The sequence below is a fragment of the Crinia signifera genome, chromosome 6 (genome assembly GCF_055691185.1).
Source record: "Crinia signifera chromosome 6, ASM5569118v1, whole genome shotgun sequence".
Lineage (NCBI taxonomy): Eukaryota > Metazoa > Chordata > Amphibia > Anura > Myobatrachidae > Crinia > Crinia signifera.
Genome location: NC_139222.1, coordinates 190,809,572 through 190,837,191, shown reverse-complemented (window position 1 = coordinate 190,837,191; position 27,620 = coordinate 190,809,572). Strand labels below are relative to the sequence as shown.

The 27,620-nt window shown below is 44.0% G+C and overlaps 1 protein-coding gene across 1 annotated transcript in view; it reads right to left on the bottom strand.

Annotated features, from left to right (window-relative positions):
• SPOCK2 (SPARC (osteonectin), cwcv and kazal like domains proteoglycan 2) overlaps window positions 1-26,024 on the bottom strand; it is a 152,573-nt gene extending 126,549 nt beyond the window's left edge. The window contains exon 1 of the mRNA XM_083148469.1: window positions 25,677-26,024. Within this exon, the coding sequence (XP_083004595.1) occupies window positions 25,677-25,853 (177 nt within the window). The 5' untranslated portion in view covers window positions 25,854-26,024. The remainder of the gene's footprint in view (window positions 1-25,676) is intronic.
• Window positions 26,025-27,620: the final 1,596 nt, after the last annotated feature.

The window sequence follows — 27,620 nt, the reverse complement described above, 5'->3', positions numbered from 1 at the left end:
CACTCACTCACTCGTCCCTGTCAGCAAGGCGGTGGGTAGTGGCTTCCCTGCCCATCTCCACTTCAGGGAGCTGCTGGGGCTCCGGGGAGACGGCGCTGGGCTTCTATAGCCTCCAACAGAACGGGGCGCTTGAGTGGCTCGTGCGCATGTGCCCTCTTTTGGAGGATGGCGGACAGCGATTGGCAATAGAAACACCAGGAGCAGCTCAAATGAGAGCTGCTCCATCTGTAGGGCAAATTTAGGGAAAGCAGCGTATTATACTGCACATTCCTGGATCTATATCCACAAACTGGTGTGCTCCAACCCACAAAAAAAAAAAATATTCCCACATGGGAGTGTAAAAATGTTTTGCATTACATTTTATTATTTTTATTTTATTTATTCTTTATTTTCATTTTATTATTGTTATTTATTTTTACTTTTTATTTTGATTATTTCTTATTCCTATCTAACTTTATACTATTTGTATGTCCTCTTTCTCACTCACTGACCCACTTGGTTTAGGTTTTCTTAAGCAACGATCTCACCTTAGGTTGACACAAGCATTGGTTCGACACTATCGGGTTGGCGTTGATAGTGGGGGTGGCATTGGCAATGGGGGTGCATTTAACATTGGAAGTACCCATCAGGGTGCTTGTACAATTAAAAATCGCATTGCATCGCATGCATCGATGTACTTCGATCAAAATAGGGGGCGCGTGCTAGGAAACAAGTACCAGATATTATATAACTTAGAGCCTTATTCAGGTTTACTCGGTTGGGGCCGAATTAAATCTAATTTCCGATGTTGGGGGTCTGCGCATGCGCATGTGCGAATATAAACATGTGCAGACCCCCTGTGCGAACGCCTTCAGCGGGGTTGAAGGAGGCAGACAGGGGAACGCATTTTAAGGACATCCTAATGAAAACGCTGGGCATTCCCCTGCAAACGCAGGCAGATCGTTGCCTGCTCAGGGCGGACGGCTGCTGTCACATGACGCCAGTGCCTGCCCCTTTTTGTTCATCTCCGTCTAAATAAAAAGTCTAGACTGACTTTTATTTGCAAACGGGGAAAAAATTATTCGATGGTAGGCAACCATCAAATGATTTTTCGCCCATGCGACCACATGCGAGGGGATGTGTAAGCGTACACATCCCATCCCCTCACATGCAAATGCGGGGATTTGTGCGGCGGGGAGGGGGCGGATGTTCGGACGGACAGTCAGCGTTTACCTGCTAGGGTGCGAATTTACACAGCCTTTGGAAAAGGTCTGATTCAGACCCTTAGTGCCTAACTACTTTTAATTTATAAATGAATTCAAAAGTGAGAATCTAACTATATCAATAAAATATATATGAATTTTATTTCCATAACATTAAAGATAAATGTGTGAAAAAAGCATAGATTTCTGAAAGTATCAAAGAAACATAAAATAGAATAAAAAGTAGAAATTAAAAATTGAAACCAAAAGATATCCACAAAGCCAGTCACACGCAGGGCTCGAGGATGAATTAATCATTCTGACCGATGAATTAGCTTATTTTAAAAATAAAAAGTAATAGACTAAAGTTGGAAATTGTATGGCTGTGGAACAAGGTCCAATACTTCCACATTCAAGTCATCACTTTAAAAGGTATTATAAAGAAAAAGGAAAGTTAACAGAAACCCATAACATTCGTCTTAAGTGTCTTATGTCCAGTACACACGGGGCAACTGAGCATCTATGTTTAGCGATGCAGTTAAGCACAGATCGCCAGCACAGAACGCTCAGCGCACTGCGATGCACCAGCAATGTGTGCTGAGTGATTAGTCATGGCCAGTGGTGCATACAACGCGCGAGACCATGCATCGCCGTTGCCGGGGCTCATACACACAGAGCGATCCATGCTTCCTTCCTAAGCGATCTAGTCAGATCACTTAGAAATGGGGCTTTCATCGCCCGGTGCGTATTCCCCATTAGTGATTTCCAGTGCAAGTCAATTATAAACAATAGAATATTTCAGTATTTTAATCAATAGTATACATTTTACATTTTTGAGATACATACATGATTCACAGGAGAATATATAATCAGTGAGGCTCAACATGCCACTAGCAAAGAAAATAAACTGATACTACATGGAGGCGTTTCTGTATTTAGTTTTTCTTTGGAAGCCCATTGTTCAATTATCAATTATTTTTTAAACATGTCATTGGAAACGAGTAGTAATTTACTGAATACAAACTTCCAAAGGGACAGAAAAGTGGTGGTACCGTGGATGGTAATACCCAAAGTGGCCTATAGTACCCAAAAAAAGAGGTGTGATCTTGTTGAAATAAGCATGGCCTCACATGTCACCATGGGAGGGCAGTAGGGATGGTGTAATTGTTAGCATTACTGCCTCACCGCGCTGAGGGCATGGGTTCGATACCCACCATGGCCCTAACTGTGAGGAGAAAACTGTTTATAAATGAATAAATAAATGGGGCATGGTCTTGTGTGGTCTATTGTGAAACCCCCATTACCTCTGCGGGTGTGCCCAGCAGAGCTAATGGGATCCTGGGTAGCTACCAGAGGCTAGTAATAGACCCTCTCTTAAAACGCCTGGGCCCGCCTGTATTTTTAATGACATTCCCAGAAAATGGCACGTTTCCACCCCCAAACCCGGCTTCCTGTCAGTCAAATTGCGAGAGGATTGCAATTAGATCCATTCTAACTTTCTGTCACTGTTTTGGCTTGCACATCCATACACAGTCATTTTATAATCACTCAATCTGTGAATTTACACATCAGCGATCAACTCTCAATAACCCCCATGTTTGTTCATACTGTATTCCTTTGTATTACAGTGCATTATTATTATTATTACTGCCTATGACCTAACTGTACTGCAATTAAAGCACTGAAATGTTGATATTTATGACAGTCTGTCTCCTTTATTATGGAAGTTGAGTGTAGTACCTATATGTGTCTATTATTGTATAATTAAAATGCTCATGCATATTGTAGCTATAGTGTTATTACCATGTATTTATTATGGCACTGGCTTTATAAGTGACTGAGGTAGACTAACCAAATTCTGAATCAGATCTGTTCAGTCTTCTTCTACAATCCAACAATTAAGATCGTTTCTCATTTTTTCAGGATACATAAATCATACAATATGTGCAGAAACACACACCAGATGCTTTATCTCCATATCAACTTGCTATGAAGGATATTAAGCCCTCCTGCCAACCTACTCTTCCAAGGTTGGCAGATAACGGATTGAGGAGAGAGGACAGAACTGGCAACTGACTAAATGTACTGGAACACAGATCCTCTCATTCCTAGACTTTTCTTGGAAAGTAGTCAAGCAAGCTACTCTGATTTCAATACCACACATTTCTTCTAAAGGAGAAGTTCTTAGAGGTCCTTAAGTGCAATAACCATTATACATATATGCCAAAATATGTCTTCAAAACATAAGATTAAAAAGTTACTCAAACGAGGAGCTGTACTTGATTCATTTATATCCGTACGCTTCCTTTGAATGACCAGGATGGAATTGGATATTATGGACAGACAAACTGGTAATGAAATAGAATATACCGCACCTACAGATGGTTAGACAAACAGTCTGGATGCCAACTTTACATTACAAGCATAATGGAGATGCTTTGTGTGGCAATCTTTCACATTAATCTATCATTTCTAAAATTATTGTCGCACTCTAGAACCCAATAGTATGTCCATACATCAGACCAAGGTTATGACCTTCAGATCATGGTTATGTCTCCTAGCTTGCATGCTGAGCGATTTAGGCTAGCGAAATCACCCTTGTGCTTCCCGGCGGCTAGATCACCCATAAACACGTAGGGATGTGTGTATGGGCGATATATGCTAACCAGCACAGGCCAACTATTTGACTCTGTGCGTATACCCGCACTGCACTTTGGTATACGCATGGAGTGATCTGTGCTTAAAACTGCATTATGTGTATGTCCCATAAGTCCAGTAAATATCCTAGTTTCTTTCAATCATATTGGCCTATAGCTAAATTAAATTGACTGTGAGTAGGCATGCACTCTCCATGCGACATATAACTGTCAGTGGGGGTGCACTCTCCATGTGACATATGACTGTAAATGGAGGTGCGCTCTCCATGTGACATACGACTGTCAGTGGGGGTGTAGTCTCCATGCGGATTATAACTGGCAGTGGGGGTGCACTCTCCATGTGGCATGTGGGGGTGCAGTCCCCATGCGGCATAGGATTGTCAGTGGGGGTGCAGTCCCCATGCGGCATATTACTGGATGTGGGGGTGCACGCTCCATGCAGCATATGACTGTCAGTGGGGGTGCACTCTCCATGCAGCATATGACTGTCAGTGAGGGTTCAGTCTCCATGCGGCATATGACTGTCAGTGGGGGTGCAGTCCCCCTGCGGTATATTACTGGATGTGGGGGTAAAGTCTCCATGTGACATATGACTGGCAGGGTTCCGGGTTAAAGTGTTCACAGTGTCTAGATCGACAATCAATAGGTCCACACCAAAAGGTCGATATACACATGTTTGACATTGACAAAAGGTCAACATGCAGAAGGTTGACAGTGACAGTTCCCAATTTTAACTGGTGTTAATGTCAACACCTGATTACATTTATCCCCAAATAAGCTCACAAATTGTCGGGTTATGTTATGATTGAATTTGCTGGGTGGGAATAGGAAGTGATCGGCAGCACGGCAGGCACTGGTGGAGGATGCAGGGATGCAGAGGGGCCACAAGGTCTGTGACTGGTGGCTGCTAAAAGGATATCTTTCGGCAGCTGGACACACTGCATTTCTAACTGGATGCATTGTTTGTGACATGTCAGCCAATGTGATCACAAACGATGTGACCATGGCAAGCAAGTTATTAAGAAACCTTATTACTGCACATGACTGTTGTAACTTAGAAATCAGAGAATGAATGAGCGAAAAGTCATGCTACCTGAGACCGGCGGCCATGTGGGATGCAGGCGGAACTTGGTAGTTATTTTTTAAAGGGCAACCACTTACAAGGCAACCGTGCCTCAAAAATAAATACCCCTTTTTAAAAAAACATCCCTTTGTCTGGCATCCTGCACGGCTGCCAATCTCGGGTGGTATTACATCATGCCCTTTATTTCTTACAATAATCCCCATGCTGCTTCAATCCTACTGCAGCATGAGCCACAAAGTTGCTGTTAGTAATCTAAGCACACATTCCGTTTTAACATTTTTAAACTCATTAAACCACAATTAGTTCCTGCAAATTCCTTTTAAAATGGAAATGGTAATATTCTGATAATATTTTTTTGTGGAGGGAGAATGGCAGGAAATCTTATTTGCATGTCTGCACAACAGGATTGACTCATTTGCAATTCAAACACTGGGAGATTGCTTCATAAAAAGGAATAGGCCCTTGGTGTAGCTCTACTGAATAAACAGCTACTGTACATATCCAACTTAATAGGCACTGATTTTATAAGCTGGATGTTTACATTTTATTTTATATAGATGTGCCTTTGAAAACTACCATCTTCCAGTTTACATGAACTTTAAATCTCTACTACTGTATGTGCTATTCACCTACCCAGGTCATTACTTTAGAAAAGGTTCAATGTCTGGGTCCGATTAACACAGCTGGGAACACCAAATAACACTGTCATGTTCTCAATGACATTCACTTATGAGCAGGGACACCAGGGCTGTCATAGTACCATTGTACGCCTTAAGCAAAGCAATGCACTGTGGCCCCTAACCACCCATTCAGGAGAATCAAATAAAAAAAATACCATGACCCTCCTGTGGTCAAGCACCATCTCTCCGCATGCTTCCAAACACCACTGATTGGTGGATAGCTCCAGCCACCCAGCTATCAGTATGCTGAAAGCTATTCGCTGACTGGCTGAAGGCTGGGAGATAGGTTATGATGCTGACAACAAGTCACTCCAGCTAGAATGCCCCTGTAATTGTGGGGCCCTGAGGGCCACTGATCAATGCCTCCCAACAGTTGAATTTTAGGAATCTATCCCTCCATCAGCCATGTCTGTCCTGCAGAAGGAAAGTTGGGAGGTATTGCCTGCTCAGCCAATTTGTACCAGTGAGCAGGTGCTACCTATCAACGAATTACTGTTTGAAGGAGTGGCTAAGGGGCAAGTTAGGCATCATAATGCAGCCACGCCCCCTGTCCTGGATCTGAAATGCTGCAAGGTATGGTTTGGTTACTCATTTCATCCAGGAGATATTTGTCTGAACATACTGTAATACTGACTCTCTATCACAATTAGCCATATCATAGAAGGGAATTCATTTGTTTTATCACCAGCAGCCAGGAGATGGCGCCAATGTGAGCTATTCTCCCAGGGGTGGCAAGTTGTAGTGACCAAAATGTGATGGGAGTTTTCACATGGCGCCTGTTAGTTTGGTTGGGTTTAGCAGCACATACCTCACCAAATGAGAATGATATGCGCAATAAAAATCAATGGGAATGGGAGATTGGGGGTTGATAAGGGAAGTTTTGTAAGAACTTACCATTTAAATCCCTTTATCTGGTGGTGCCTTGGTGCCATTCTCCCTTTCTTCCATCCTGATGACACAGCTCTACCATGGGATGTAGGAGGGTCCGCAGGAGCAAGGCACCTATGCTGACCTCTCTGAGAGCAGGCTCCTCCCTTCTGCATCCCAGAATTCCTCAGTTCAACGTCTAAAGCACACTGGAATACATTACTCAGTACAACGCCTGAACATTTTATAATGTACAATCAACATAACCAATAACATGACAATGCATGAACGGTATACTTACTGAGAGTAAGGGAGGTATCACTGTGTCACCAGAAAGGGATTCGAATGGTAAGATATTACAAAAATCCCCTTTTCTCTTTTGTCTATCATGGGACGTTCAACAGCCGGTCCTTTGGGCGGGTACGCTCAGGCTTACATTTCTCATTACTGCTTGCCCAAATGAAGTGTCCTCTGACATAAACTCATGGAATCTATAGAATTTGGTAAAGGTATGAACAGAGGACCAGGTGGCAGCCCTGAAAAACTGCTCCGCTGTAGCCCCATGACGCTAAGCACAAGAGGAAGCAACTGACTTGGTGGTATGGGCATTTATCTTTGAAGGAATAGGTCTACCTACCTTAGTGTAGGCAAAGGCAATGAGTGACCTTAACCATCTGGAAATGGTCTGCTTAGAAGCAGGCCACCCTCTCTTATGTACATCATATAAAACCAAAAGCAAATCAGATTTGTGGATGTCCTTTACCCTTTCAACGTAAATTCGCAAGGTGTGAACAACAGCCAGTTTCTTCAACTTGTCCCTATTTTTTGTCCCTTCGGGAGGGGAAAACACGGGTAGCACAATCTCCTGGTTTAAATGAAACGAAGATACTACCTTAGGTAGAAATTTAGGCACTGTTCTAAGCACAGCCCTTTCTTCATGAAAAATAAAAAATGGTGCCACAGTTGCAGCTACTCCAGATCTGTCCACCAGATTAAAGACTCCCTCATCTCTCGGGACAGAGACAGCCTTTCCTGTTTCATGGTCTTTGGATTTCCTGACCAACATGAGAGAATGTTCCACTGGAAAGTTCTGGAATGGAACCTTGCAAACTGCAGCATCTCGAAGGTTGCCACCATCTTGCCCAGCAGTTTTACTCCCTGCCAAACCGTAGGGTTCGGGGACTGTAAGATCAAGAAAACCAACTGACGAATGTCCACTGCTTTGGATTCTGGAAGAAACACACGGTGTAATTGTGTGTCTAAATCACCCCCAGAAACTGAAGTCTCTTGGAAGAACCGTGTCACAATGGGGTTTATTCTAGTTCATTCTTTCTGACAAAATCCTTCTTAGATGGACAAAACCATGTGCACTGCAGGGGGGCAGATGTAACATGTGCAGAGAGAATTAGATTTGGGTGAGTTTTTTTGTTTCTGTGCAGGGAAAATAAAGACTGCATGATTTTACACTGCAATATAGATCTCACTTTGAAGAAAAACCCCACCCAAATCGAATTCTCTCTGCACAAGTTACATCTGCCCCACCCACAGTGCACATGGTTTTGTCCATCTAAGAAGGATTTTGTCAGAAAGAATGAACTAGAATAACCCCCAATGTCCAGATGTTCTTGTAATTTCTCCACCGACTCCACTTTGAACAGGAGGTCGACCAGATATGGGATGATTACTATCCCTTGTAGTCTGAGGGCCGCTGCCGTGACAGCCATCACCTTTGTGAATACCCTCGGTGCTGTGGCCAGGCCAAAAGGAAGAGCCTGAAAATGATTTCAAATTTAGAATCGGTCTGAAAGACCCATCTGGTTTGGGGACCAAAAAGAGAATTGAATAAAAACCTCTCTTTCTTTCTTCCTGAGGCACCGGGACCACCACTCCCTTCTCGAGAAGGGACGTTGCTGTCCCCAAGAGAGCTTTCCGCATGCAAGCTTCCCGCGGTATGGGTGTTGGAAGAAAACTCTTTGGGGGGGGGGTCCCCTGAGATTTATAACCCTGTGAAATGACAGAAAGAACCCAAGGGTCCGTGAAGGAGTTGATCCGCTGGTTCCGAAACTTCAGGAGACGACCCCCCACTCTGACTCCAGAATGGAGAGTCTCCACCCCGTCAAACGGGATCTGGGTGCCATTCCCTTACTGGCTGGAAATTGTCCTCTACCTGCCTGTCCTCTGTTAGACGCTCCCCCTCGAAAAGAAGACCGAAAGGACGGCTTAAAAGCCCCAAACTTGGACTCCATTTCTAACCCAAAAAGCAGTTCACTTTTAAAGGCCAATGCCTCAAGAGACTTTTTTGATTCGCTGTCCACTGCCCAAGCTTTTGGGCATAAGAAGCTCAGGAGTCTTCCATGCTTCTCCAATAAAGAAATCAAGCCCTCATCTGAGAGAAACATCCCATAATCTCTGCATACTTTCTTAAAAATACAATGCGCAGACACTTTATCTTCCTCTGACAGATCTAAAGTCTGCTTAACTGCCAGGATCAAATCCTCAATGCCCGGGACCGGAGATTCAACATCCTCCTTCTGGTCCCAAAAAACATTCTCCGCACACACACCCGACTCATCCGAATCTAAATTTAACAGGGAAGGTGTGGATAAGGGGTGTCTAGGAGACATAACCTCAGGGGCTTTAACCATTTGCTCCATAAAAGCATTCATCTTATGAATGTGCAGTGTCCTCCATGACCTGCAACAGAGCTGGGTCCCCCTGAGATGGGGTAATAGAGCCCAGAGACGGTTGAGAGGGGAAAAGAGGGCCAGGAGATTTCACCAGATCATCTCTCTGCTTATTTAGAGCCTTAACCAAGGCCTCCATAGACCTCCCCAATGCAGCCGCCCACGCAGGTTCAGCTTGCTCAGGCCTCTGGACTTGAGCCCCACAGGGCACAGACTCACATGAGGGGCAAAAATCCCCCTGATTCATCTGTTCATATGTTAATTTAACACCACAAAATTTGCAGTTAACTAACATGGCAGGTGCTCCCTCCCCCAGAGCAACAGCACTACACCGCTCTGTCATGATATACTGTAACACACACTGCACAAATTCAGGGAATTGCATAGAATACTGTAGCGGTTCTCAAACTGTGGGTCCTGACCCCAAAGTGGGTCCCGGCTTTCTCAGCATGGGGTCGCGACTCCATGTTGCTGACCATCAGGCTGATGACTTTTCTAATCTCAGACAGTGATTCAAGGAGTCTGAAATGTCTGTTGAATGGCCTGTTACTTCAGACTCCTCCCATCATTTTGTGCCTCCACAATGCTGCCATGTATGTGCTGTCTGCTGACTACACATGTGATGTGATGACCTTCTGCAGTAACTTGCTGGGGTCCTGTAATTATTTTCAACATCTGATGGGGTCCCAGAGTGAAATTGTTTGAGGACCCCTGGAATACTGTTTCAATGTTACTTATCTGGCTACTTGCTGCCAAAGATCCTCAGCAATCAGCGGGGGTAACGCTGCCCAGGAGAAATTTCTCACGGCACTGCAATGCCAATACCTTGCTTCAGCTAAACAGCCTGGAGAGAAAAGGGCGCCAGCACAGAGAGTAGGAAGAGACCAAGGGTGAGATTTAATAGGATGAGAGATTCAGAAAGAGAGAGATCTGATAAGAAATCTCCAGTTTTTTTAAAGCAGCAATCAGTTACACTGATAAACCAGTTTGATTTTGCAGTGTAAATGATTGCCGCTTTAAAAAAACTGGAGATTTCTTACCAAATCTCTCACTTTCTGAATCTCTCATCCTATTAAATCTCACCCCAAGTCCCTGCTTCAGCGGGGCAGGAAGCCTATTGGTGCCTTTACCCCCTTCAGCCACTCCCACAAGTGTTTCTTCTCACATCCAGTGCCCCCCCTCCCCCCCCCCCCCCCCCCCCTCTTTCATGGGACAATTTGGAAGTGTCCAGCAGCGCTGGACTCCTGTAATAGGCTTCACTTCCTTTTCAGGATTTCAGCCTATAAACCCCTTAAGATGGCGCATGATCCCCCCCAAGCAGGGAGCCGGTTCAGGACACCCCCAGGGCCCAGGAAAACCTTTCTGTAACGGAGGTTAAAGCGCTGTGTAGGAGACGCCGCTGCGTCTCTCTGCACACAGAGCGATGACAGGACGCGCTTCTGTCAGCCTCTGCTGCGCTCTCAGTGTGTGTGAACTTCTAGTAGCAGTAACACACTGGAAAGCCTGTACTAACTAGTGAATTAATAAAATAAAAAACACCTAGCTACTCTACACAAAATGGCTGAAGACAGCAGCCAGTCAGCACAGCACCCTCTCTGGTGGGCACCTAAAACGAACTGAGGACTCTGGGATGCAGAAGGGAACAGCCTACTCTCAAAGAAGTCAGCATAGGTGCCTTGCTCCTGCGGACCCTCCAACATCCCATGGTAGAGCTGTGTCCCCAGGATGGACAAAAGAGCAAAATAACTGAATTCCCCCCAAAAAGTCATTAATAAGTTACAGTAGTGAACAGTGCAAAGTCTCCAAAATGAAATAAGTCCCGTAGTGGAGAAATCACAGCCTCCCACTTCATCCCATCATGCTCCTGAAATACTCTGTGCCTTGATCCAATGATCCAAATGGCTTAAAGTTAAATGATAACGTTTATCCTGTTTCTTTAGAACTGGGCACAGACTGATATGTAGCAGCCAAAGAATATAAAAAAAAGAGACTTTAGATAAACGCACCTTTTACAATATACCCTATGCTTTTGTATGATGCCAACAAGAGCAGTAATATATATTATGATGGATGCAATACAGAAATCTTAATGGGTACAATGTAGCCCATGCTACAGTTTTCATTTATAGGCCCAGCCCTGTATCTTATAGATGGCTAAGGGTTTTGTGTTTGATGGCAGCATGTGGGACTTTCTGAGTGGCAGTAAACTTTAAGGCAGTGTCACATGCAATTTGGCACAGAGAAATGATTTGAAGTCAAGATCTAAGAATCACCATCCGTGCAGATTAAATTATAAATCCCTGCGGTGGACGAAACGTGAGGGGAGTCTATGTCAGAGAACAGCTGGGACCTCTTCATGGTGAATAAGCGTAGACATTTTCAGAAATTAGCTTGCCTTAAACGGAACGCTCCTGATTTAAACCTATAAAACTGCAAACTGGCCTTTTATAGACATTGCTCAATTGCATTACTCTGCATGTATATTATTTTCACCTTGTGATAACGTTTAGGTGACAAATCCTTTATAACATTTACCAAATCATAATCTCAACAGTTTTGTTAATGTGGGACAATCAGAAATCAGATCATAGATTTTTAAGATTATCTATGATCCTCCCATTATGTTTCCATATTATTTATGGGCCTTATTTTGGTTCATTCTTTCTGACAAAATCCTTCTTAGATGGACAAAACCATGTGCACTGCAGGTGGGGCAGATGTAACATGTGCAGAGAGAATTAGATTTGGGTGAGTAATTTTGTTTCTGTGCAGGGAAAATACTGACTGCTTTATTTTTACACTGCAATATAGATCTCACTTTGAAGAAATCCCACCCAAATCTAATTCTCTCTGCACAAGTAACACCTGCCCCACCTGCAGTGCACATGGTTTTGCCCATCTAAGAAGGATTTTGTCAGAAAGAATGAACCAAAATAAGGCCCTAAGTTATTACAGCAATTATTATGTATAAATTACATAGGTGGTATTCAATTAATACCACAACAAAACTCAGTGTGTCCCTGGGTGCTGATAAACTAGGATACAAAGGTCCACAATGGTCCAAATTGATTGGACCCGAATTAAGTAAAAAAAAAAAAAATTCAGGTAGCCGAAAAAACAAAATCATTCAATTGTGGTTGTTTTCGGACAGTTTTTTTTAGTCATTTTTTGCCCATGCAGTTTAAATTTTTTTTCTTTTAAGTCAAAACTGCATTGGCAAAAAATAACTAAAAAAAACTCTTGCAAATGTGACAAAAACATGTGGATTTGCAAGTAATTTGTTGATCCACATGTTTTTTTGACCATGCCAGATTTTCGAATAGTCAGCACTAAATTCAATACCCCCTTATTGTTTCTTCTTGCACCCTGCAGCTTTTAATAGCAATGCAGTTCCTTTTCCCTGTCTCCCTCTGCTGAGATGCTTCCAGCACAGGTCTGTAATGCATATCAGTGCAGAAATACAGACCACACAGGAACTGCACAGTTTTGGAAGATGCAGGGTGCTAGAATGAACTCTATGACTAAAGGCCCCATACATTAGGCCGATTTGTCCTAAGGAACTCCCTGGGAGGCTCACATACAGTGTTGCAAGTAAGGGGGTACAGCGGAGTACCTGTAAGAAATATGTTGCAGGTACGCAGTACCACTTACCCCTGATCCACTGTCATTTCTATTTTCATTTTAAGTCTAAATATAATGCATCCGCAGCTCGCCCACCCAGCGTTATGATTGGTGCTGTATGCAGCTACCGGCTACTGCTGATTTAGCCTTTCACACTGACAGGCATCAGCAGCGCCGACAGCATGAAGAGCAGGCTCCACTATTGCTGCCTGGCTCTCCCCCAAGCAAGAGCCAACCCACCCCCAGTCATTCCCTGTTTCTCATTCCCTGTCTCCTGTGTCCACGCCTCTATTGTCATTTAGTCACTCCTCTAGCTTTGTGTGACCACGCTCCCTGATGACACATGACCATGCCCATTTTTGGTGGAGGCTATCAGTTCCACCAAGAAAAAAATTCTACTTGCACAACTGCTCACATACGATTTGGCACTTGATACGTCATTTTTTTTTAATGTGTGTAGTGCGATTTATCACATGTAACCGGCTGCAGCGGGTGGGGGTGTGAGGAGCAGTGGGGCGGGCGGCAGGTGCTGTGCGGCAGCAAGCGGTGATCAACGGGACAGACATACCAGGCACCGGCGGGGATTAGAAGTTTAAAATAATGTGTCAAATGACTGGCCGGCCTCTGATTGGCTGAGAGAGAGCACGCACCAGCTGGCACAAACCTCGGAATCGGACCAGATACATCGCAGGTGGTAAAAATCACCCGCGATGTGCCGCTGATGGGTCCGAGTCCTACTCATTTTACGTGCTGTAACTCCGAAGTCCAAATCTGACCCAATGCGCATGGGACCGCGCATCGGATCAGATCGGATGTCAGACACATGCGATTTGGGCAGATTTCACCAATATTTTGTCCCGATCCGTCAGAATCGGGTGAAATCGGGCCAAAATCGCCTTAAAGCTGGGTACACACTATGTCAACAGATCTGCTGAAAGAGTGGCTGACTAGGTAAGCATACACACCTACCAACTGGTGCTAAATATGTCTAGTCAGAAACCACAAATGGCCGCCTAATTGTCACGTCATTGTCAGATATCTGCATTGGCTGTGCTGCAGAGCTGAACTCCCTCCCACTACCTTGTGAAAAACTGCCCACCCACAAAACAACTGGAACATCATCTTGTACCTCAAATTCCCACATCCCAAATAAACTCAGTGCCCACATGTACTCCAAACTTTACGTCATCTCCTCAAGTCACTCAGAGCCTCATAAACCCAAACTTCAGTAATGGTGTGTCAATAGAAGTGTGGACTATGCAGACATGGATGTACAGTAAACATAGATACGCCTGTTTACAAACGTATCTTTAGTACCAAATAGAGGATGGGGTATGGATTCACTGATGATGACTAATAGCAAACTAAGCATACAGATGGGACAACTATTCATATGGGCACATATCATTTCCCTAAGTGTGCAAAGCAGTTTACAAATATGTATATAATGTACGTTAGTGTATCCGAAGGTTTCTTTACATTGTGACATTGGACCTTGCTTATATATTCTTGTGTTTTTGCCTTACTTTTAGATCATCTTGTTTTCTCAAATACGTTTAATTATTTGTGGCCCATCCGTTAGGATGTATCCAGTAGGTAGTGTTCTAATTATTTCAATTATGTATACATTATAATATAATATGAGGATTTAGATTTGTGATTTAGAAAAACACATCTATTTTGCTCCATTTCCGTGAAATGCGATTTTATTTCTCAGAGAAAAAGGTGAAAATAAATGCAATTTATATTCCTTTGCACAACCTACAGAGATACCACACAACTACCTGCTAAATCCATAACCCATTATGTGAACACCAACTGAAAAGCTCTACTCTTGTAGGAATATAAATTGTAGTAATATAAAATCCACTGGCCAAATAACACATACCCCTTCCACATTACTGACTGGCGGACCCATTCCAGCCCTAAGGACAAATTGTTATTTGTTATACTATGGCATGCTAGCAAAATATGCTACGTAATAAATGTACTATTTTGTGTACCATGAGTAACATACAATAAGCAATAAGGATGATACGGTCTCGGTTTTTCTGTTCCATAGGGAGATAAAGCAACACTATGCTGGTTATTGTAAAGCTCATACATCCATGTGTCTGAACCTTAGGGTGGACTGCCGTAGTCTTCTTTGTTTGGTAACAGCAAGTGGAAGATCTTCATACATGTCATCACGGCAGATGAGGAAGACTTGTATATGAGATCACATTGGAAAATTAATTTTGTGTTAAACTTAAAACAAGAAGAAATTAAACTCATGAAATGTTATGGCAAGCATACGGTGGAGAAATAGTTAGCTATGCTGCAGTATTTCATTGGTAGAAGCACTTCAAAGAGGTGCATTCTGGATGACCATCCATCACGGTTATAGGTGTCAACATTACCAAAGCTGTGGAGATGTTGCAAAATAACAGGAGGTGATGCAAACTTGTGGCTTAATTTGGCATCTATTCGAAAAGGTCCAGCACATTGTGACAAATTGCTGAAAATGTATCACGTGTGTGCCAGGTGGGTATCCAGACAACTAACATCAAAACAGTTGTAGCAGCAGGCTGAATTGTGCAAGAACATTGTTCAAATGTTGAAGAGAATTTGTGGATTCATCGTAATGATACGGAATACGAACAATCGTTCACATTATGGAAACATGCAAATTTGCCACCCAAACAATTCTGTGTAAAGTCAGGCTTCTGCTGTTCTTTGATCCACACGGTATGTTGCTTCCACCACTGAAATACTGCAACATGGACAATTGTTTCTCCAACATATGCTTGCAGTAACATTCCATGAGTTTCAGTCACACTGTTACTAGTTTAACACAAAATTCAATCGCACATCTGACGTACTCTCACAGACATGTCTTTCTCATCCACTATGACGAAGCAGACAAAGATCTACTCGCTGTGACCAAACAAAAAAGACTATGGCAGTCCACCCGTAGGTTCAGACACATCTATATATGTCCTTAACAATAACCAGCATACATTAGCATTGCCACATCTACCTATGGGACAAGAAAACACAGGCAGTCACATTATTTATCATTCCTCCTTGGAAATATTGGAGAATGTGGTCTAGATGTGTTTAAGGATCGGATGAACACTGGGCAGACCTTTGACTCAGGGAGCGTGTTTTGGGCCTTCCACTTGATGGATTGCGATTGAAATGTCACAGACATTTAACAAATGGTCTGGGATGCTAAGTGCTTGGGTTCCTTGTGTGACATCTACCCCAAAAATTTACAAACTGCAAAAAAAATACCAGAAAAGTTCAAAATTCCGCCCCCCCCCCCCCCCCCCCCCAAAAAAAAATACAAGGTTATTAAAATTTCAAAACAAATTTACAAAATACAAAAGATACAGAAAAAAAGGCTAAGGCATTGCCCTCCAAAAAAAAAACCACTAAAAAAGAGATCACTGCTCAGAGAAAGTCTGGGGATTATGGCTACGCAGAGAGGTGTACGCCTGGCACACCATGGGCATGGGAAGAGTGTTCAGGGCCTTCTGCTGGAAAGATTTGCATGAGAACTTCAAAGAGGGATGGCAAATGGTCTGGGATGTCTATTGGAGTGGCCAGGACCTCTGTACAATGTCAAGTTGGTGTACGTCAGGCAGACCTTTGACCCCAGGAGCGTGTTCTGGGCCTTCCACTAGATGGATTTCAATGGAAATGCCACAGACAGATGACAAATGGTCAGGGATGCCTAACTAAGTGATTGGGTTCCTGTTGTGACTTCTACCAAAAAGTTTTACTAACTTCCAAAAATACCCCCCCCCCCCCAAAAAAAAAAAAATGCAAAGGCATCGCCCCCAAAAAACATTGAAGAAAAAAAAAAGATTGCTGCTTAGAGAGAGTCTGGGGATTATGGCTACAAGCAAAACCCCATCAACAAAAACAATACTGGGCAGCCAACTCCTGGGTCTGTTGGAAGAACTGCACAGCTTAAAACAAGAAGGCTAAAGTTCAAGTAAGGCACAACCAAACCTGAGCAACTCCAGGTACCTCAGCTAGTAAATTATAAAGAAACCTTTGATACTGGGGCATCATTCCAACCCATTGTATTGGTTAGAGAACCACTCACCAAGCAGAATGCAGAGTGGAGATGTGTTGTCATGGAGATGCTGACTAACATGTCATGTGACCAGTGCCATGATGAACTGCATGCAGCTTAAACAGAATTTATCTTAAAACCTGTGTCGCTCTTCTTTATTTACTCCCTACACCTCCCAATCCCTGCTATAATTTTAGCCCCTGTGCCTCTCACACCAAGTCCCTCTTTCACCCCCCACCCTCCTTTGAGGTGGCTCCAGAGATGGGGCTGCAGCACAGTCTAAAGTTCAAGTAGGGGAGCCAAACCACAGCAAATGAGTCCTTGCCAGCGCTGATTGGCTGTATTTGGGTTGGCCCTATTCCTTTTTCCCCCCTGCACCTCTCATTTCACTTTCCGACATGTCCCCTGCAACATGCTGTGTACACACGGTGGGATTTGCACCATCGATATTGTCTTTATAGCTAAACTCGCAGCAACCGATCCTGATTCGAACCTGATGTGTGGTCCTGAATGTAGAAATAGACTGAGCAAGGCATGTTTTCATGGAATGTTTAAGCTCTGTGATTTGCGTGGACAGACAATAGAATCCTTGCCTAGGCAAAGTCAAGCTGTACTAAGGGCACAAGGCGACCTAACAGAGTACTAACCCAATGGTCATAATATCTATAGTAGCTTGTACAGTAATCTACTGCAGTCCCTTGGGTATATGTTCTCATTTCTTTCTGTATTACAGAAGATTTTATCTTTGTCCCTTTAATGTAATAACAGAAGAGCAAAATAATATCTGTTCCTTCAATATCAAACTTTGATTCAATCTGACAATACAGAAAATTCCACAACACAGGACACATTTTCAGGTCCAGACTCTTAAATCCTTTATTTACAATTAAGTTCTTAGTTCTCATCAGACCGCCCCCGCTGGTGAGAGCCGGCAGAGATGGACTCCATCAGACTGGGATGCGGGTGCGTATCATGCGCACGCACGTCCCAGTCTCTCGGCGGCTGGGCAGCGGGACCCTGCCCGTCTCCGCTTCAGGGAGACGGGCAGGGTTAAGGGTGGGGGAGGGTTTTGGGGCAGCGGTGAGGACTGGCGATGGCGGCAGGGAAGGCGTTGGATGGCGGCAGGGAGCTCCGTCGTCACAGGGCCCCTGCAAAGATGAAACGGGCTCCGTCTGTATATACAATAATAATTATCTGGCTATTGCTACATAACCAGAATACATAGACTACCTTAGTTTTGGAATGATTTTATGAAATACAGGCTTGGTTAATATGCTCTTTAGAACTGTGAGATCATATGTGGCTATACAATGACTATATAATGAGGCTTTTGCATACCTTGTGTTATTATAGAGCCTGTTAAGTTGCAAACACAGCTTAATGGAACACTTAAGATGCTAAGTAGAACCAGTTGCAAATGTAGCACTGGGACCAGTATCTTAGTGACAGCAGTTCTGGGAAATGTGTGCATTCAGAATACATTAACATGTCGGACTGATGACCAAGACGAGGGTCTGCAGAACACTACAGTTAACAGGAACTCCGTCTTTAGATTTATTATTGACTTTTTTTCTTAATTGTACAGCTCAATAACGTAGCCAGAAGGCAATCTCCTTCATTATAGAGAGGAGTGTTTAGCTACATACAGTAAGGAGGGGCTGATTGGATGCACTGCAGTCCTGGATTTGCAGTAGGAAGGAACAGAAGGGACAATTTATTGCCTTATTCAAACAACGGAAGACCCTCATACAATATGTAGGGGCTTTTACACTAACGAGCATATCCCACATCTGCTGATGTGTGGGAGTATCATATGTGGACAACAATACTCCCCACAGCCCCATCCATGCATCTCCTGTATGGCTACAAAAGTATTATCTTATCTACAAAGCCAATATAAAATATACCATGTATAATACACCAGGCATGATAAATCCTGCCATGTGCCCATAGTGATAGGCAGGAGAACCAGCCCCTCCCTACATGACATCAATCCAAAATAAAATGTACAGGAACAGTTAACGCAAATCTAGATTTGTTAGTGTCAGCATAGGGGCAGCATTAGCACATTCACATTCAGAACTGCGGGCCCCATTGGCTTCTACTCTCCAATTGCTTTCTATTTTATTTTCATCCACACATCAAGCTAGGAAATGATGAGAAACAATGTAATATTATAATGATATGTGATGATGCAGCGCCAGCTGTTTAGACTGAAATGTAATGTCTCCTGAGAGTAGCTGCCAGCATTATATATTCAGAAAGGCTGTCAACAAAAAAAGGGAAAATCTAAGTGCAGGATACCCGCTAGATGAGAGCTCACACTTCCCAGTGATATATCTGTCTCTCCCCTCTATAACCAAGGCCACCGTGTAACAGCCTGACACAGCTACATAATACACTGGACAAAAGAGGTGGACACAGCGTTCATCTATCCCAGTAAGGTCTGTCTGAGACATATGCTGGGGACCTGCTGTGTCACCTCTCTCAAATTCCTCTACTAAGAAATCTTCTCTCATTAGGAATGCTTACGGAGTGTTGGTTTAACTCATTAACCCCTCTACAGACACAGAGGTCAGCACTGTTCTGCAAAGCATTCTTATCAATGTTCTGTGATGGCAAACGTTAGTCATCATATAATCATAAAAAACGTGCATTTGCGCTTATCTGTGTTACCTCTGCTTAGGAGATATAAATATATATATATATATATATATATATATATATATATAGATATATCAATATTTATATCTATCATCTATATATATATGTCTAGCATCCGTGAGTCTGCTCCCTCTCTCCCTCCGTGAGTCTGCTTCCTCTCTCCAGCAGGATGCACTGTTACTAATGGCGCTGTCCTGTCTCAGCGGGGCTGCACAACGCAGGATACAAACTCTTCACAGGATGTACTGAGAGACACACAGAGGGCGCGCTGTCACTCAGAGCACAGCGCACGGGGACTGGGACTGCCCACCAGCAGGACGGGGAGTGCAGGGGGACACAGCAGTTGGGCTGATGCTGCTGCTGCTGCCGCTCAGGAGACAGGTGCAGAGAGCACCTCACCAACAAATATATGATGTAGATATGTCTCCTTAATGACTGCCGGGGGTCTGGGGACTCTGAGTCTGCAAGTGCCGAGTGGCAGGGCGCCTCTTGCCGGGCAGACCGCCTGAAACTTAAAGCATGGGGAGAACACCAAAGTATTTTATATTGAATAAGGTAAAATACAAGCAACCAATGGAGGGACTGGCAGAGCGGATCAACAGACGTTTAGCGTCTTGCTAGGGACGCCTAGCAACAGCATTTAAAATGGATTGCAGTGACAAGAGTCTGTTCTTGAGAAGACTAGTTTGGAGACTATAGTCAATGCGGGATATAATGAGGGCATGGATAAGAGATTAGTGTCTTTTGGAAAATAGGGACGTATTTTGGATATGTTTTTTTAGATGCATGTATCATGATTTGGAGACAGATTGAATATGGGGAACAAAGAACAGTTCAGAGTAGAGGATGACCCCAAGGCACGAGCTTGTGGGGTAGGGTAGATTGTCAAGTTGTCAACAGTTATGGAGATATCAGGATGGTAACTGTTCTCGGCTGGTGGGAATATAAGTAATTCCATTTTGGAAATATTGCCTTTGAGGTGGTGAGAAAACATCCAGGATGAGATGGCAGAGAGATATTCAGAGACTCGGCCCACAACCACTGGTGACAACTCTGGGGTTGATAGATAGATTTGAGTATCATCCGCATATAAGTGAAACTGAAATCCAAAATAGCTGATTAGTTTGCCAAGAGATGAGGTATAGATTTGGAAAAGCAGAGGACCTAAAAATGAGCCTTGTGGAACTCTGACTGACAGAGGTAGTGAAGTGGAGGTAGAGTAAGAGAAGCGAACACTGAAAGAGTGATCAGATGGGTAAGATGAGAACCAGGAGAGGGCTGCATCATTAAGACCTAGGGAGTGCAGTGTTTGTATGAGAAGAGTGTGATCAACAGTGTCAAATGCGGAAGAAAGATCTAGAAGAATGAGTAGTGAGTAATATCCTTTAGAATTGCAGTAGCAGTTACCAGATCATTCACCACTTTAATCAGTGCTGTCTCAGTGGAGTGTTGTGAACAAATGCCTGACTGAAGTGGGTCTAATAGGGTGTGAGAGTTGAGAAAGTGTGTGAGGCGAGAGTAGATGAGACTCTCGAGTAGCTTTGAGTGGTATGGGAGCTGAGAGATAGGTAGTCCAGGGCCGTCTTAACATTAGCCCAAGCCCCTGGGCAAAATAATTCACTGGGGCCCCCCTGCTCCCCTCTCCCCCCCCCGTTCCCCTCTCTCTGCAGGCAGCGGCATCTGGGCAGCAGGGGCATGGAGCTTGTAGCGCTATTTGCCAGGTGGCGGGCAGGAAGCGTTGATGAGTTTGAAATGACTGGCCGGAAACTGACTGGCTTATTTCTCTCAGCCAATCAGCGTACCGCTAGTCTTTTTTAAATTCAGCAGTGCTTCCTTCCTGCCCAGACCCTGCTGACTGCCACCCACAGCCTCAGCAGCTCCGCGGGGAAGTGTCGTCTTCCCCATTGGAGTGGACAGTGGGCTCTAGAATCCTTGGGCCCATGCTGCCCATTAAGCCCAATGGGAAAGAAAGCACTGTGGTAGTTATAGAGAGAGTTAGGGTCAGAATTGTGTTTTTTTTCTGGATGGGAGTAATCACTGCATCTTTGAACAGAGAAGGAAAAGTACAAGAAGCAAAAGAGAGATTGCAGATTTTAGTTAAGCAGGAGAGTTTTATTGACTTGTGCAGGTATAGGATCAAGAGGAGAGGTAGTGGAGTAGTAGAAATAGAAGAGGGTGGATACTTCCTTTTCAGTTGTGTAATCAAATGAAGAGAAAGTGCCAGAGGGTTCAGATTAGGGATGGCCATCGAACATAGATGATTCAAACTCATTGATGGTTCATGGCTGATGCCGAATACTTTTGCCATCGATGGGGGAGAACCAGATGGTTTCCCACCATCGATGGAATAGCAAAACAATGTTTTGCTTTTTTTCCCCCAAAGTGTCGGGGCACGGAGCATAGCTCCGCTCCCCGACACCCGTAAAGCCCTGTCCCCTATGTTTTGATTGGCCCACAGGCCAATCAATCAAATACAATGGATGAAAATCGATATGTAAATATATCGATGGTCATCCATTGCATAGTTAAGCACTATTGATGGCCAGTTGCAGAATTGCCATCGATGGTAACCATCGATGGCAATGGCAACAATGGCCATCCCTAGTTCAGATGGGCAAGTAAGTAGGTTAGAGGCTGCAGAAGAGCATACTATTTCATCTCGGATGTTATCAATCTTGATGGTAGTTGGTGCAGTGGAGGGGGAGGGTACAAAAGAGACTTAAATGTGTTAACAAGTCACTTAGGTTTGGTGGCATGAGAAGAGATGAGAGATTGGAAGTACAGTATGTTTGTTTGGCAGTGTCCAAAGCATTGCACTATGAGTAGTAGTAGTCTTATATGGAGGAAATCACATTTTACGAGACTTACACCATTGCAATATACACCTATCTGCCTGCTTTATTCCCCCATTTCTATAAACACCTGACTGCTTTATTCCCTCTCCTTTCAATATACACCTGTCTCCCTCCTTTATTCCTTCCCCTTTCAATATACACCTGCCTGCCTACTTTATTCCCTCCCCTTGTTATAAACACCCACCTGGCAACTTTATTCCCTCCCCTTGCATTATACACCTATCTGCTTTATCCCCTCCCCTTGGAATATACACCTGCCTGCCTACTTTATTCCCTCCCCTTGTTATAAACACTCGCCTGGCAACTTTATTCCCTCCCCTTGCAATATACACCTATCTGCTTTATCCCCTCCCCTTGCAATACACACCTGCCTGCCAGCTTTATTGCCTCCACTTGCAATATACACATCTGCTTTATACCCTCCCCTTGCTATATACACCTGTCTGCCTGTTTTATACCCTCACCTTGCTATATACACCTGTCTGCTGTATTCTCTCCCCTTGCTATATACACCTGTCTGCTGTATTCTCTCCCCTTGCTATATACACCTGTCTGCCTGTTTTATACCCTCCCCTTGCTATATACACCTGTCTGCTGTATTGTCTCCCCTTGCTATATACACCTGTCTGCTGTATTCTCTCCCCTTGCTATATACACCTGTCTGCTGTATTCTCTCCCCTTGCTATATACACCTGTCTGCCTGCTTTATCCCTTCCCCTTGAAACATATAAATCCACTTGCTATGGCTGCAATCTCTCCACACCCATTGTCACAGTTCTCAGTATTTATCTCCTCACTTTCCTATTGCTGTCTGCATGTAACCATGTCATTGTGTCTACACCTACACTGTACACCAGACCCTCAGTGCCAGTGTCACTGTCATCCATCTTTCATTAGCCCTACACCACAAGCAATCCTTTCTATTCATGTTATTAAATATATGTTGTTGTAACACATATCTAAATAAAAGCAGATATTAATGACTTTCTGCAACATTAAAGAACGAAAGTATAATAATGCTTTATGAATGAGACAGGGGTGTTACTTAACACCAACAGTAATCACCTATGAATACATATTATTAAATCACTATGAAGCCTGTCTCTTATCTTTTTGTTATTATAATATACTGTAGCCCACTACTCATTGCAGGTGAATGCAGAATCAGGTGATTGTCCAGTACAAAAACATAACACTGTAAATTATCATCAGACAACAACCACCACCACCCTCACTATTTAGACTGTACCATAGTTGTACTTCCTTCTCTTCAGCACTACCTCTTTCACATAACCCTTCAAAAGCCTGAGAACCGCTATAAAACATATATGAATTCTTCTGCTTGTTGACAACACCCATCTGTATTACACCGCAATGTGCAATTGTCAATGCTTTGCCTCATACAACCTGTGTTATTTGATTTAAACAAACTGCAAAATGTGTGGCTTTATATTTATTTATTTCAGCAAAGCCCAGTTCCTCTCTGTTTATCTATCTAGTTCAGAAACCTGTTGTATATGCCCTGTCCATTTCTCTTACAATACCCATACAGGTTACTATCTGTATATATGTTTATATGTTCCAACAAGGACATAATAACACACAAGAAGCTCAAATTGTATCAAATCAAATTTTGTTATTATTACACATAGGGTAATCCAATCAAATATCCTTCAATACCAGGCTACTCATAGATCAGTCATTATTATGGCTTCGCTGTAGTAGTATCTCTGTAGCAAACTCCAGCCAACTGTCCCAAACATATACATTATGTGGTGTAACCCAAAGGTTACCTGTATACACATATTTATTTCATTTATTTACAGTTCCTTATATAGCGCAGCAGCTTCTGTTGTGTTTTACAATTGTAGACAGTGATAGAACAAACTGGGTAATAACAGATAGATTTGGAGGTACTGTAAGAGGGCCCTGCTTCAGGCTATTATATTCCATTTCCTCTCATTTGCCACTAATATTTGTATGAGCTACAAGCCTGGTACCCTCCAGATCCATAACCACCATCATAGCCGTGCAGCACAAATGCTTCAGTTGTGAATCAATATTGTGACACATTACTCTTATCCCAAAGCCCCTTACCAATGTAACACAGTAACTGATGCTACCCACTCACATCAGCCTTCTATCTAGTAGTACATATATAGTACTTTCTATAATACAATACATAATCACAGAGAGAGGGAAGGGGTTATTCCATACAGTACTGAATCTGCCAGGTCCCCTGCCTCTCTCACATCCTCCCTAACATTAAGCATCTTACTAGAGGTCTTCCTCCATTCATCAGTATTTCACCTCTGTGTTCTGCATAGTCTACAATGACAGATTTTGCATCAGTTTTAAAACTAATCCCATCCAGGCTGTAGCTCTGCATTGCCTCTGACTTACCTCATTATCTCCCCAGCAGGACACCTACAGTATATGTTGTATATGCACTCCCTATACTGTTAAGCTGCCAGTAACCAGCTCCCCATGACATAGCATGTCTAGCGCACTATATTCCCCTATACCAGGAAATAAATATTATACATAAATACCGTAGCAGTGCACTAATAAACTGGTATCCCCAAATCATGAAATGCACCCAATACCTCTCACTATAGGGTAAGCAGGTACCTACAGTACTGTAGTTCCCCTATAGTCCCCATACACAAAAAAAAAATGCACCGAATAACCCTCGCTATAGTCCCTGGACTCTTGTAGTTCCCTTGCCTTCTTTGTACACCATGCAATGCACCCAATAACCCTCACTATAGGGTGAGCAGGTCACTACAGTCCTGTAATTCCCCTGTATCCCCCCGACACCATGCAATGCACCCAATACCCCTCACTATAGGGTGAGCAGGTCACTACAGTTCTGTATTCCCAGACACCATGCAATGCACCCAATACCCCTCACAATAGGATGAGCAGGTCCCTACAGTCCTGTACTTCCCTGTATTCCCCAGACACCATGCAATGCACCCAATACCCCTCACTATAGGATGAGCAGGTCACTTCCAGTCCTGTAATTTCCTGGGCACCATGCCATGCACCCAATACCCTTCACTATAGGATGAGCAGATCCCTAAAGTCCTGTAATTCCCCTGTATTCCCCAGACACCATGCAATGCACCCAATACCCCTCACTATAGGGTGACCAGGTCCCTCCAGTCCTGTATTCCCCGGATACCATGCAATGCAGTCAGTATGGTGTACATAGCAGCAGCCCTGGCATCACCTCTCCTCTCCATCATTCTGCAATTACCTCCATAGAACAACCTGCCCCCACCGCCCACAATAGTCCCCACCATTGCACTCACGTCTCTAAAGCGGTTCCAGTGCTTGATCTTGCCGCTGTACTGGTTGATGGAGGACAGCCATTGCTCATCCTCCATAAAATTGCCGGTGTTTTCCACCTCTTTCCCGTCTCCCTGCGTCCAGGCGATGGGGAGCAGCAGGGGCAGGAGGAACAGGCAGGTGCCTGCCGGGTTTCTCATCCTGGCTGCGGGGCGAGCTAGGGGCAAAGGCTTGGTCCTGGGCTGGTGATGGAAAGGGGATCTGACACTGGCCGTTACTTGGGAGCCCGGAGCACAGGCAGCAGCAGCAGCAGCAGCAGCAGCAGCAGCAGCAGCAGCAGCAGCAGCAGCAGCCGTACAGACTGGAGCAGGAGAGTCACAGGCTGGAGGGGGGATGAGCAGGGAGCCTGCGCCGCAGCAGTGGAGAGAGGAGGGGGCTCCTCCTGACACCACACCTGCTCCAACATGACAGGATGTGAGGGAGACGGTGCTGTGCCACTCATCAGCGCCTCATCATACACACACACATACACCTATAAACACATACACAAGGCTATGTATGTAATGTGCACTGATGTGACCTTCGAGTGTCAGAGGCTTCCTCATGTGTCCTGTATGTCACTCCTTATGTATTATCATGTGTGTGATTGTCTTCCTCCATCAATCAGTACTGGCCATATCCCATGCATATACCTTTCGATATCCATCCCTAGTGACAAATGTATATCGTTTTTAGAGCAAAATACCAGGTCCAACCCTCAATTTTGAGCACAGGTCCAACCTGGAAGCGATCCAGGTCAGATTCCGATCACACTGAGATATTCCTGGGTCAGCACCATTTACACTGCACATGGGCCAGTCTCTCTCCTTAATATCAATAGGACAGATCCATGTCCAACCCTTGTTACTACCCAGGATTGCTGGGTCTCTTGGTTCACCCCAACAGTATTGCAGCAGTCTAGGTATTACTATCACTGAGCATGTTACTTTGTACATCTTGTAGTTACTATTAGGTGCAGGGGCATAACCAGAACTATAGCCACATTTTCAAGGGGTTCCTGTTCCAATACTTTGTGAGAGACACCTCGATTAAAAAAAACAAAACATAGTAGTGCCCTAGTTAAAATTATGCACCACAGTAGTGCTCTAGTTAATTTTATGACCCATAGTAGCGCCCTAGTTTTACACAATGTCACATTGTAGGACTGCCAGTACATGCTATGTCACACAGTATCCCCATTTCTCTTTATTTCCCCAGTTTATATTAGGCCACATTACACTGCTCCTGTTCGTACTGTGCCACATTAGAGTACCCTCAAGGTCAAATGATGCCACATTAAAGTGTCAGACTGTAGTGCCTCCATTTTATACTGTGGGACATTAAAGTTTCCCAGTTCCTATTATGTAAGCAGCATAATAGTGCCCCCTACATTACAATTAGTAGTCCAGATTATGGCACATTACAGAGCCTCATGTGATGTGATGACCCAATTGCTTAGCAAGCAAATCTGGAGAAATTTGTTTGCAACTTTATAACCTGGGTCCAGAACCCCCTAAGTGTTTGGGCCCCATAGCATTGGTACCCCTTGCACCCATAATAGATATGTCCATGTGTGTGATTATCTCCCTCCTATCACTCAGTACTGGCCATATACTGTACCAGAGACATACACCTCTCTGTATCCATTAGGGGCACCAACAGGTTTGCAATACAGGGAGGCGGTGTGTCCAATGAGGGGGAGCTATGTTCAGGCCTGAAAGAAAAGAAAAACGGAAGTGTGTCCATAAAGTGTCTGCTTGTCGATCAAAGAGGGAGGGAAGTGGCAATGGGTCTCCCTCTACCGTTCATGAAGTGCAGCTTTCTGCAAATGGAAACGGCAGTAGCGCACGCAGGGGGGGGGGGTGTTCTGAGTACCCAGAAACCCCCCCAGGAGTCTAAGGGCCCTAGGCTGAAAGCTGAGGGTCTCC